This window comes from Orycteropus afer, unplaced genomic scaffold (assembly GCF_000298275.1).
Source record: "Orycteropus afer afer isolate SDZICR_OR568_19922 unplaced genomic scaffold, OryAfe1.0 scaffold00235, whole genome shotgun sequence".
Taxonomy (NCBI): Eukaryota; Metazoa; Chordata; class Mammalia; order Tubulidentata; family Orycteropodidae; genus Orycteropus; species Orycteropus afer.
Window position 1 is genome coordinate 3,132,083 of NW_006921822.1, and position 13,498 is coordinate 3,145,580.

The following is a 13,498-nucleotide window of genomic DNA, read 5'->3' on the forward strand; positions in this document are numbered from 1 at the left end:
CGGGCAGTGTTTCGTTCTGCTGTGCATGGGGTCGCTATGAGTCGGAAACGACTCGACGGCACTTAACAACAACAACAACAACATCACCATGTCCAACATAGTAAATGCTCAGTAATCACTGACTATGTGATTTTATGTGTTTGTGTGTTTATCAAATAAATGTTGCTTGTACCATACAAATTTTGAACTGGAAATGTTTCATTTTTTAACTTCAGACTTGGATTCTTTACTTTCAAGAAATTTGCATACGTTCATTGACAAATGTTGCTTCATTATTAAATCTCCAATGAAGCTATTTAACTTAAAGGAAAGATGGTTTTCATTTACTTCATTCACCCTTCTCTTGGAAACTCAAACAGAACTTCATGGGCTCTGAGAGTTAACTCAGAGTTAATGGTTAGTGAATATAAGACAATGGAGGCTCATCATGGAGAACTCGCAGAATTTCAGGTCATAAGTAACTCCAGCAGAGTATCTCCCATGTTTGTAATGTGGGAGGAGAAATCATTCTTTTGCAATAGTCCAAGAGTCCACATTAGGCTTCAGTGACAGTACTCTTATTTTTTTAGTAGAATTTGAATCAAAGCAACATACCTGTAAGACTGTTTAACTCACTCCTAGTAGCTTTCACCTCATTTAATAATTGGTCTCTCTCTTGTTTGATGTCCTTCACTGCACGGAGTCTCTCAGAGCCTGCATTCACCAGCTTCACCTTCTCCAGCTCCAGGTCACTCACTCTGGCCTCAAGCTCCCGTATCTTTGCATCCTTTTTATCTTTTAAAATCTAAATATGTGGACAAATACAAAGGACACAAAAGGAAATAAGAAAATATGTACATGTGTAGCTATAATTAATATTATATTAGCAACTTATCTATATTTAGTATCTTCAATATTTCTCAGGATATTAAATTTGTATTCTATTTTAAAGATTGGGGGAAACAATGAATATTTTATTTTCCTTTTCATCTTAGATATTAATTCCCGGTATCACGTGCCACAACCCTTTGCTATTCCTTTTCTAGTTTTCATTCATTCGTTAAAAAAAAAAAAAAAAAAAAAAAACTTACTAATCACCTACTTTGTGCCAGGCAGTACTTTACACACTGGGGATAAAGGACTAGGGTGAGACAAGTGAGACACCTGGGTGAGGATCTCCTTAAGTTTTGGCTCATCTCTCCCTAGTATAGCCCTAGCCCTGTATAGCGACGAGCAATACAAACAATGCCCATGAAGCTTACATTTGAGTGAAGTGAACAGGCAACAAATAAATATTTATTATGTCATATAATAATAGTCACTGACAAGAATGAAAAAGAAGGGTGAAGGGATAGAGAATGAATATGGAGGACTGGTTGCTATTTGAGATAAGATGGTGTGCAGAAAAGAAATATCAGGACTGAGATTGCTATCTTTAGAAAGGCCTGCTTACAAGGCTGGTCCTTGGCTGGTGTCTGGGAACATGTATTTCAGGAAGGTTTCAACCACCATAACTGAAAAGAGTGGCTCACTGTGCCTAAACCGTTTGTGTAAAAAATACGATTTATGCTGAACACCTGCTTACTTTTGGAAGTCTGGAAATTGGATACACCAGGCAGAGAGTGCCTACATGACCAAACCCCAACAGACTATCTGGGCACTGAGTCTCTAATGAGGGTCCATGATTGGTAACATTTCATGTGTTGTCACAGCTTAATTACTGGGGTTATTAAGTTGTGTGTGACTCCATTGAGACAGGAAACTTGGAAACTTGTTTCTGATTTCCTCTCGATTTCACCCCATGTGCCTCTTCACTTTGCTACTTTCCCTGCATCCTCTTGCTATAATAAATCATTGCCATAAGTACAACTAATATTCTGAATCCTCAGAATCTTCCTCATGAATCATGGAATCTGGGGATTTTTGGGAACACCGATACAGTAGTCAGGAAAGGCCTCTCTAATGAAGTAACATTTCAGCAGAAACCTTGAGGCAGTCAAAGAGCAAGCCATTTGAATAACTAGGGGAGAATCCTAGGTCAGAATCTCTGTGTCTGAGATACAGTATGATTATTAATATGGCTGGAGTGCAGCGAGCTTAGGGGAAGTAGTAGGAGATGAAGTTACAGAGGGAAGCATGGATAAGACCAAAGTGGCCTTAGAGGCAATGTAAGAACTTGAGATTTCAGTCTGAGATAAGAGGCTACTGGAAAGTTTGCAGCATATTTTTTTTATATGTGTGAAGAATAAACAGTGATGAGAGTAGGGTTAAGAGTGGAAGAGTGGAAGCAGGGAGATCAGTAGAGGGCAAATGCAAGAGCAACTGAGAGAGGTGGATCTGGTCCTTTGAGTAAGGTAGGCAATATGCATATAGAAACTCTCATTCTGCACTTCCAACTAACTGCCAGAAACCCCTAGGTGGGTGTACTTCTACAGACTCTGCCCAAACCATTCTTATTCCTTCCTCACAGAGGGCTTTCCCTCTTGACTTCTTCCTGACTCTTTTCTGTTAGGGGTGCTACCATTTTCCCAGTTTCTCAGATACTTAAGATTGAAACCTCTATGTTTGCTTGGTCTTTCCCTTCACCTCTTGTGACTCATTGCTCACCAACTCCTTCCCAACCTCCAAGTTTAGATTATCATCATAACTACTTTCTATCTGTGTTGGTGAGTTTCCTTTGGTGAACTCTTCACAGGTCCTAGGTCTGTACTGTTCACTATGGTAGCCACTAGCCACATGTGACTATTGAAAAATGTGGCTCTCTAAGTTGAGATGCACTTCACGTATAAAATACACACCAGATTTAGAAGAATCCATATAAAGAAAGAACATAAATATCACAATAATTTGTTATATTGATTACAATACAAAAATATCACTATACTTTAAATATAGTGAGTCAAATAGGAAGTTATTAAAATTAATTTCACCTGCTTCTTTTTATGTTTAAATTATACATGTGACTCACATCGTATTTCTAGCAGACAGAGCTAGCTTAGATTTTCCAAGCAAATGGCCTTTGAAGAGAAATTTAATTTCTTTGGTCATCAGATTGTCTTCCCAAATTAAGGACTAGTGGCCTTACATATAAAACTAGTTAATGTAACTTGATCCTCACAACTGGACCAATAAGCAGCATCACAATAAACGGAGAAAAGATTGAAGTTGTCAAAGATTTTGTATTACTTGGTTCCATAATCAACACCAACGGAAGCAGCAGTCAAGACATCAGATGATGTATTGTTGCACTGGGCAAATTTGCTGCAAAAGACCTCTTAAGAGTGTTGAAGAGCAAAGATGTCTTCTTGAATACTAAGGTGCCCCTAACCCAAGCCATGGTATTTTCAACCGCCTCATGTGCATGTGAGAGCTGGACAATGAAAAAGAAAGACCAAGAAGAGTTGATACTTTTTGAGTTGTGGGGTTGGCAGAGACTACTGAAAGTATACGGACTGCCAAGAGAACTAACAAATCTGTCCTGGAAGAAGTGCAGCTGGAATGCTCTTTGGAAGTGAGAATGGCCAGAATTTGTCTTACCTACTTTGGTCATGTTGTCAGAAGGGACCATTCCCTGGAGAAGGGTATCATGCTTGGTACAGTGGAGGGTCAATAAAAAAAGGGAAGAGCCTCAACAGGATGGATTGACAAAGGGCTGCAATGATGGGCTCAGGTATAGCAAGGATCATGAAGCTAGCACAGGACTGGGCAGTGTTTTGTTCTATTGTTCATAGGGGTGCTATAAGTCAGAGACTAACAGCAACAACAATGTATCTTGACTGCATTAGCAGCAGTTTAAATATAGTGGCCAATACTGTTTGAGATGAAAACATATGAGTTTTTTTTTTTTTTTTTTTTTTTTTAACTATTAGAAAAGAACCATGTGGAGCTCCAGGCTTGTCTCACTGCCCATCTTTGATGGGCTTGGGCAGTAAAGGCTCTAAACAAGGCCATCTGATCCCTGCTTGCCTACTTGTGGCAATTATCCATTTGTAGTCATTATCGAACTAATTCCTGCTGGACTCATGGGGTGGGACAGGGAAAGATGTTCCCTGGCACAGCCTGAAGCAACAGAACATATACTGGGTATGTGTTACTCCTATTCCACCTCCTGGGACCAGCTTGTGGACAATTAGTTTCTCCTGGCCCTATAAGAAAGAATCCATGGAGGATCAACCATTATTGACAGAAAACTACCCTGCTTCTTTGCTGGTAATGTGTGCCTAAAGAAGTGAGAAACCATGACATTAATTACCTTCCATGGCTAGGATTCCCTTCCTTTCTTCCTCACTGGATTTTGGAGGGAAGTAGAAGTGGCATTACCTCAGTGTTTAAGCCTATATTCTTTGCATCTCTTTGAAGTTGTTCTCACCTAGGAAATCCTGCCCTGAAGCTGCTGCTCCAGCTCCATATCTGGGACTTTAAAATTAGTTTCTATCCTCTCCAATACAGAAATCCATCTGATCGTAATTAATCTACTTTCAACATTGCCTTTTCCATGTCATCTCCCCCTCTCTACCCTCTCTACCCTCTAACCTTTACTGGCTCCCATACTATCTCCAGGCTGAACTAGAGACTGAGCTACTACCCCTTGCCTAGAATGCTCCCCTCCTTTCTCTTTGCCTAGTTTCTGCCTGTTCTTCAGTGCCCATTTCAAGTTCCCATTACTCAGTGTGGAGACAATACACACTCCTCTGAGCAACTCTAACAGGAGATCCTTGATATGAGCTCTCTGCACCTACAGTAGTAGCAGCAGCATCTTGTTAGAAACACAAAGTCTCAGGTTCCTTCTAGACTTACTGAATCAGAAACTCTGGGAATGAGGTTCAGCAATCTGTGTTTTAATAAGCTCTCCAGGTGATTCTGGTGCATGTCAAAGTTTGAGAACCATCGCACTATATTGTTTACCTATATACTGTCTAGGATCAAATCCCAAGATTGTGTGGTCCTCAGGCAAGTTATTTAATCTAAGTCTCAGTTTCTTCATCTGTAAAATGGGGTAATAATAATAAAGACCCCATAATTTTTATGAAGATTAAATTGACTTAATTTTCAGCGTGTAAGACACAGTAGGATTCTTCCACTTGTTTGCACCCTTAACAACACTTTTGTTGTTGTTATGCACCATCAAGTCAGACCTGACTCAGCGATCCCTCCTTAGTTTCTGAGGCAATATCACTACGGAAGTAATTGCCCAACCTTCCTTCCAAGGAGCGGCAATCCATATTTTTAGGCAAGAAGGTGGAAGAATCACCCTTTCTCTTCCTTCTGCCCTGCATGTAAATCTACTTTAAAGTCTTAGTTGTTGAGTTGGCCATTGAAAAGCTTCTTTATATTCCTCTCATGGTAAGTTTGGCCATTAAAAAAAAAAAAAATCTTATGACATAATCAAGTAAAAACTTAAGCACTAGAAAACGCTAGTTCTATGTGCAATAAATTTGTATATTTCCATAAGATAAGTAATAATCTATCAGTAGCCCTTTTTTCAAAATGAGGAAAAAAGCATCTAAGTTAAGTAATTTGTCTCCTGTCACCAAGTCAGAGATACAGGTAGCATAAAATTCAGGAAGTCAATTTTTTAAAACTCATTCATTTTAAATTTGATAAATATTTACTAAGCACCTGCTGGGTGCAAGACACAAAGGCATGGGCAGAGAACCCAAAGATGAATGCGCATCCCACTTGGAGAAGCCTGTAGTCTTGTAGGGAAAGGAGACACTGCTATTTAAACACACACAACACACACACACACACACAATATAGAATGTGAGGCAGGTTATAACAAATATAAACAAAGTATGGTAAAGTTCAACATGGCATGGAATGGGGGAAAAAGACTAATACTTAGTAAATATCTTTTACAAACCAGGAACTAGGCTAAGTCCTTCATACACATTTTCACATTTAAGCCTCATAGTAACCCAATAAGGTTTTGGTGTTTTTTTATTTTGTTTGCTTGTTTAATTTTGTTTACAGATACAGAAGCCAAGATTCAATGAACAGTTCAACATTTTGCAGCTATTAAGTGAGAGACTGAGGTCAAACTTAGGTGTGTCTGAAAAGGGAAAAATTAAACTGTGGAGAAAGGCTTCATGAAGAAGCTGGACTTTCTGAATTTTGTATTCTCTACTGGTAGATTCTGAACCATTTTTGGGCCAAACATTCCTTTGGCAACGTGATAGAAGTATGAATCCTTTCTCACAAAAATGCACATATGCACAAAGACACAAATACTTTGAAACTATTTCAGAGGGTCCACAACCCCAAGCTCTGGTAGCATAGTGCCTAAGGCACCTGACTGCTAACCAGAAGGCTGGCAGTTCAAACCCACCAGGCACTCCTTGGAAGGAAGGTTGGGCAATCTACTTCCATAGTGATACTGCCTTGGAAACCCAAGGAAGGGTCACTATGAGTCGGGGCTGACTCGATGGCACATAACAACAACACAAGTCCCAAGAACCCCTTTTTAATAAATGAGGTCATACTTACTTACAGGAAAAAAAAAAAAAAAACCTTTCAGAAGCTAAACCCCAGAAAAACTCTACAGACCTTAAATTCCTGTAGTTCCAGTCTCCTATCATTAATCTCTTTTTCAAGTTGAGCTTTCTCCACTTGCATGGCACCAGCAGTCCGTCCGTGCTGGCCAACCAACTGTGTCATATTTTCAATCTGTTGTCGCAAAATCTCGATCACCTTGTCCTTTTCTGCCATCTGCAGCTTGAGGGCCTCACATTCTGTCTGCACATTTCTGAGGTGATCACCTTCGTTTTTCAAGTGCTGCAGCTCCTGCAATTTCAAGTCCACCCGGGAGCGGAGTTTCGTAATCTCTGCATTGGTAGCCTCTATGGCTCTTTCTTTCTCCTGGAGGGAAGCTGTGAGGTCTGATACAGTCCTCTCTGAGCTCTCTAGAGTCATTTTCTTGGCTGTTAACTCTTCTACTACTTTGCGAAGCATCTCTTTGGTGGATTCAAGCTGAGCAGTCAAGGAGGACACTTTTTCTAGGCTTTCATTCTTTCCCTGAATTGCTGCCATCTGATTTTTAAACAAAAGAAAACATGGATTTGTGAGGATAGGTATAGGCAACCTCAGAAAACAGAGTAACTTAACTTAAAAACATGGAATCATGAATTAAATGACATGTAGTTAGATTAATTATCATGCTGCTATGCTGAACTCCAGATCTAATAATGATAGGCGTTAATTAGACCAAGCTGAGAGGACTTTCTTTCTTTTTTTTTTTTTTTAATGATAGGGAGCTTGAGAAGTTCCCTCTGAAGACATTTTCTGTGCCCACCTAACACAGGCAGCAGGGGGGGAAGGCTACAGGGCTGAAAATAACTATCCTTATTCTCTATTTTTCTCCCACTTGTCTCTTAATTATACTTCTGAGGGAAAAATGAGTAAAGCTTATATCCAATAAACACTTCCATTATTCAGTCCTCATCTTAAGAAGCTTGATGGTTTAGTGGTTAAGGCATTTGGCTACTAACCAAAAGGTCAGTGGTTCAAAGCCACCAGCCACTCCATGGAAAATGAGGCAGTCTGCTTCTGTAAATGTTTATAGCCTTGGAAATTCAATGAGGGTCACTATGAGTTGGAATCAACTCGATGGCAGCGAGTTTGGTTTGGTTTCAGTCCTCTTTTTAAAAAGAATAAAATGCTAACTTCCTGTTGTTCTTTGCATCTTTTTTCATGTCCAGGTTAGGCCAGAGAATAGGGAAAAAGTTTTGTCTGGGTCTAAGCCAAGAATGGTCCCTTTGGTTCACTTTCATATTTTGGGAAGCTTACTAGGAAACCCAAGGAGGGGTCGCTATGGAACTAATTACGGAAGTAATTACGCTATGGAAGCACTAACAACAACAACACAACAACACTTTTATGAGATGCCTTTTGTCTCTGTGGTAGTAACAACATTAGAATCATTGGTTTTTCCCCTACTGTAAGTACAATGTTGTCAATATAGTATGCCACTTTTTTCTATTGGTGCACTATAACTGAGTGCACACATGATGTATACATATATAAGCCTCAACTGGCTTTGGGGAAAAAGAGGGTGTGGTAGTTAAGGTTATATGTCAACTTGGTTGGGTCTGTTTTTCAGTGTGTGTGGGCAGCTGGATGTAATTATTCCCCATGGCAAGATTGGTAATCAACTCCACAGTGGAACCTACTGGAGCAGGTGAGTAGCTGCCTTAGGGATGTGGTCTGCTTCCAGAACATAAGAAGTTTTGAGAAAGGTCTCTACCGCTTTATGGCATGCTTGGACCCTGCATGTAGCTGAGTCTTCATTTAACAGCCTTCCGTGTTTCCTGCCGATCTTGGGACAGTCTCTGGACTTGAACTAGTGGCCTGCCATATTGTTTGGTAATGTTGGGACTATGCCATTTTATTTGTCAATCTTGGGCATGTTAGTCTCAGCAGCCAGCAGCTGCCTGAGTAAAGAGACACCTCTACCTCCAGTGGGCTGGAAGCAAAAGGTAGAGCTGAAGCCCAAGGTCAAGGGGCTTTCACCCAGCCGCTAGAGCTTGGCACTTTGAACTCGGAATTTTAGCCTCCAAACTGTAAGATAATAAACTGTTTGTTAAAGCCACCCATTTGTGGTATTTTTTATTACAGCAGCACAAAGTAACCAAAACAGAGGGAAAAGTCTCTTTGGGGATAAAATAAAAACAAAAAAACATCAGTTGGAAACCTTCAATCCCGCTATTCCTCAGCTCTCTCTATGCTTTGATACTGAATGCTTTTCTGCAGCAGAAATAAACAATTATTTGGTTATCAATTTCTGGGTGAAAACAAAGAGAAAATTGGATGGAAGTTTAGTTATTCAATAAGGCATAAATGACATAAAAAGTTTACTATTTTTAATTTAATAAGTAGCTGAAACACAGGTTTTTGAAGATTGCTCATAGGATCTACAGCTGTAAATTAGGCATATATATATATATATATATATATTACAAACTTCCACTAATAAGACACAGAATGCATTTCCCCTGCGCTCCGCAAAAGACCATTCAGAGATGGCAAAGTCTTTCTATCCCGCCTGACCTGTCGCTCCATCTGGCCCTGACACTCGCTCTTCATGGCTTTGAGGAGAGCCTCCAAGCGCTGCACCTCCATGTTTCTGTCATCAAGCTCCCGTCGCAGGTGGTCAATGGTGATGCTATTGCCAGTGTCGCGATCCCACAGACGTTTATTCTGCTCCTTCTCTAGATTCAGCTCCTTTTCTCTTTTATGTAGATCAGCCTAAGAGAAATGAGGAATGTTTTACTCCCACTCCCCCAATATTAAATAACAGAAACCATCCCTGAAGTTTTTATGTGACTTGAGAGATCCTTGATTTGGGAGTCTGATTCCTTTTTATGGCCCATGTAAGTAAGAGCAAGTATTTCCTAGAAAAGTATGATGACATTTTCCTTATTTTTAATTTTTAGTATTACAAGTAAATATCAAGGTACTAGACTCATATAAGACAGGTTGAATTTTCTGTGCTTCATATCAAGTGTGCTCCTGTAGTAAAGAAATATTTGCTGGATTAAAGGAATAACAGTGGTAACTAAGTACTGCTCCAGAAACAGCAGTTTCTGGGACCTGGATAGGAGCAGCAGTTGGACTCTGAATACGATTACCTCATTCTATAGTCCCAGAAAAACTCTACTGTAGAGATTGTTCACTGTAAGCAAAACCTCTATAGTCAGAGTAGGAAAAACAAAAATACACTACTTTCAAAGGACGTTCAACCCAAAGAGAAAGATAAAACACAAAAAACTGGAAGTGTTTTTCATTAAAAGGACAGAGATAAGGTATAGCAGAGAGAATCTCACTGAGAGGATCAGAATGCTTTGAGGAAAAGGCATTTGAGTTGGACCTTGAATATAGCTTAGAGATGCAGAGATTAGAAAGAATGGACTGCAAAGGGGTATTATGGTTTGTTTGAAACCCCGCATTATGCAGAGGGGAAGGATTGGAAAGGTAAGCTGGGGCTGGATCATGAACAGTCTTGAAAGGTAGGAAGTCTGACTTTGTGGAGAAAGTAATTTTTGAGTTGAAGAGTAAGACAATCAGAGCTGCTTTATTTTACAAAGATGAATATAGCAGTGCTTTACTGGATGGACTGAAGAAGGGAGAAATCAGCATTAGGCTCACTAGTCACGAGTCAACTGCCATGCTCCAGAGAAGAAGAAATGAGGGGTTTGAATGAGCAAGGTAACTGTGGTAAGAATGAAAAGGAGGAGACGGGTTTGAGGATCTTTCAAATATTTAATCTCCAAGATTTTCAAAGTAGATATGGGTGCACTGGGAAAAATTCAATAGGTTGAGGAAGTAAGTGGTGGATGATACTAAGGTTTAGAGTTTTGTGCATGCACACAGCTGTAACTTTACTTTCACCACATGCCCACCAAGTCCTTTTAGCCCATGAAGGATAATTTCACCAGCAAAGAGCACTATATCCTACAACAGGCTTTGGCAGTGAAAAAGAAATTTATCCCAAACAAAACGGAACCAACTATTTCCTTCCCTAAATTCCTCAGCCTTCAGTACCTCTGAATAGAAGCCATCCATATTTATGCCCATTCCAAAGAAAAGTGATCCAAAAGAATATGGAAATTATCAAACAATACCATTAATATCACATACAAGTAAAATTCTGCTGAAGATAATTAAAAGATGGTTTGAACAGTATAGTGACAGGGTGCGGCCAGAAATTCAAGCTGGATTCAGAATAGGGCATGGAATGAGGGATATCATTGCTGATGCTAGATGGATCTTGGCTGAAAGAAAAGAATACCAGAAAGATGTTTACCTGTGTTTCATTAACTATGCAAAGGCATTCAACTATGCAGATCATAACAAATTATGGATAACACTGTGAAGAATGGAAATTCCAGAACACTTGATTGTGCTCATGAGGAACCTGTACATAGAGCAACAGGCAGTTGTTCCAGCAGAAAGGGAATGTGGAATGGTTTCAATCAGGAAAAATGTACAGCAGGGTTGTATCCTTTCACCATACTTAATCAATTTGTATGCTGAGCAGATAGTCTAAGAAGCTGTACTATATGAAGAGGAACACATCATCAGCTTTGGAGGAAGACTCATTAATAACCTTTGCTATGCACATGACACAACCTGTTTTGCTGAAAGTGAAGTGTACTTGAAGCACTTAGTGATGAAGATTAAAGAACAAAGCCTTCAGTATGGATTATGCTTCAACAAAAAGAGAAAAAAAAAAAAAAAAACCTTCACAACTGCACCAATAAGCAACATCACAATAAATGGAGAAAAGATAGAAGTTATCAGGGATTTCATTTTACTTGGATCCACCAATAACACCCATCGAGGCAGCAGACAAGAAATCAGACAATGTATTCCACTGGCCAAATCTGCTGCAAAAGACCTCTTTAAAGTGTCGAAGAGCAAAGATATCACTTTGAAGACTAAGGTACTCTACACCCAAGCCCTGGTATTTTCAATTGCCTCACATACATGTGAAAGCTGGAGAATGAATAAGGAAGACCGAAGAAGAATTAATGCATATGAATTGTGGTGCTGATGAAGAAAATACCAAAAATACCATGGACAGCCAGAAAAATGAACACATGTGTCTTGGAAGTACTACAGTCAGAATAGCTCTTAGGAGTGAGAATGGCTAGACTTCATCTCACGTACTTTGGTCGTGTTGTCAGAAGGGACCAGTCCCTGGAGAAAGATATCATGCCTGATAAAGCAGGGGTCAGCAAAAAGCAGGAAGAACCTTAACAAGATGGACTGACACAGTGGCTACAATGATGGGTTCAAGCACAGCAAAGACTGTGAGGATGGAGGAGGACTGGACCGTGCTTCACTCTGTTGTACATGGCATCACTATGAGTCAGAGGCGACTTGATCATACCTAACAACAACACAGTACCTCCAACAAGGAGCTCTGATGGTTAAATGCTCAGCTGCTAACAAAAATGTTGGTGGTTCTAACCCCACCAGCTGCTCCATGGAAGAAAGATGTCTCTTTCCATAAAGATTACAGCCTTGGGAATCCTATGGCACAGTTCTAATCTCTCCTATACGGTCACAGTGAGTCAGAATTAACTCGACAGCATTGGGTTTGATTTGGTTTTAGTTCATACCTCCAACAGAGGACCAAGGCTGGTCCACTATTATCAAAATCTTATTTTCTTTCCTTTTTAAAATTTTCACATAAACTTGCATTCAAAATTTCTATGTACATACTTTGTGTGTGTTTTGAATGTTATTTGGCTTCAAAATGAACACTTAAAACACTACTTCAATTTAGCTGAATACATTATCTAATTGAAAGACTACGGCTATTTAAAGACTGCCTTCACCTATTTTTTGAGCTATAATTGTTCTGCTTAAAACAAACAAAAAAGGGAAAATATATAGAATATTAAATTTTAATATGAAAATCTTCAATAATGTCTAGGATACTTTATTATAGACGTGTGTATGTACAAGTATAATTTATAATTTGATAAATGAAACTGGTTTTGTGAAATATATTGGTGAAAAACTTCCTAGAGTGAATCTCATTCACATTTTAGAATACAATCCTACCAACAGCTTTTGAAGTTGATCATCCAAATTTCCAGATTCCTGGCTGATCTGATCCCGTTCTGTCCGTGCTTCAGTTAGCTCCGAGTTGGAAAGGACTAATTGCTTCTCCAGCTCTTCTATCTATAAAGAAAACACAAATCAAACAGTGTCTGACTATGTCAATGGTTATATAAAATAAATACAGTCTTTGGAAAACAAATGATACTATTTGGGGGGCAAAATTTAAAGTTTATTGTCTAGTTTTTTGCCAGGTAGTGTCAAAGTAGTAATAAAAAATATTTATTTATTTATTTATTTAAGCAATCCACTCATACAACCATCCTTTTAGGTAGTCAAATGTCTCAAGAATGAACACCAAATACTAGTCTTTGATTTTTATGGCAATCAAAATTCACATTGCTCAAATATTTCAGAATTGGACAATATCTAGCTGGTGTAGATGAGACAGAGATTCTGCTCAATGCCACAGTCCAGGAGGCTTTAAGGAAAGATTTTGAGAAATAATTTATAAATAAATGTGATATGGCTTTCTCTTATGGATCTAATGCCTAGAGTCCCTCAACAAATATTAAGAAAACACAATTTGGACTTGTGCATCAAACTGATGAAACCCCTGCCAATCCTGCCAATGTAAGAAGGACCTGTGACCATCTATATTTTAAACATAATATCTACCTAGACTTTAGCCAGAGAATGACTATCATTTTTATTATATGTTTTATAAATTATATAAATAATCACTATATTATGAAAGGATGAGTGAATATAATACATATAAAAAACTCAAAACTCACTGCTGTCGAGTCAGTTCTGACTCATGGTGACCCCTCCTTGGGTTTCTGACGTGATATCTCTATGGAAGTAGATTGCCCGGTCTTCCTTCCAAGGAGTGGCTGGTGGGTTTGAACTGCCAGCCTTCTGGTTAGCAGTCAAATGTCTTAGGCACTAT

The 13,498-nt window shown here is 39.1% G+C and overlaps 1 protein-coding gene across 1 annotated transcript in view; it reads right to left on the reverse strand.

Moving 5' to 3' along the window:
- Nucleotides 1-13,498, reverse strand: part of CCDC158 (coiled-coil domain containing 158) — a 106,686-nt gene that overhangs the window by 61,615 nt on the left and 31,573 nt on the right. Inside the window, exons 8-11 of the mRNA XM_042782081.1 lie at nt 12,550-12,669; nt 9,025-9,222; nt 6,526-7,008; nt 595-784 (exon numbers count right to left, since the gene is read on the reverse strand). Of these exons, the coding sequence (XP_042638015.1) occupies nt 595-784; nt 6,526-7,008; nt 9,025-9,222; nt 12,550-12,669 (991 nt within the window). The remainder of the gene's footprint in view (nt 1-594; nt 785-6,525; nt 7,009-9,024; nt 9,223-12,549; nt 12,670-13,498) is intronic.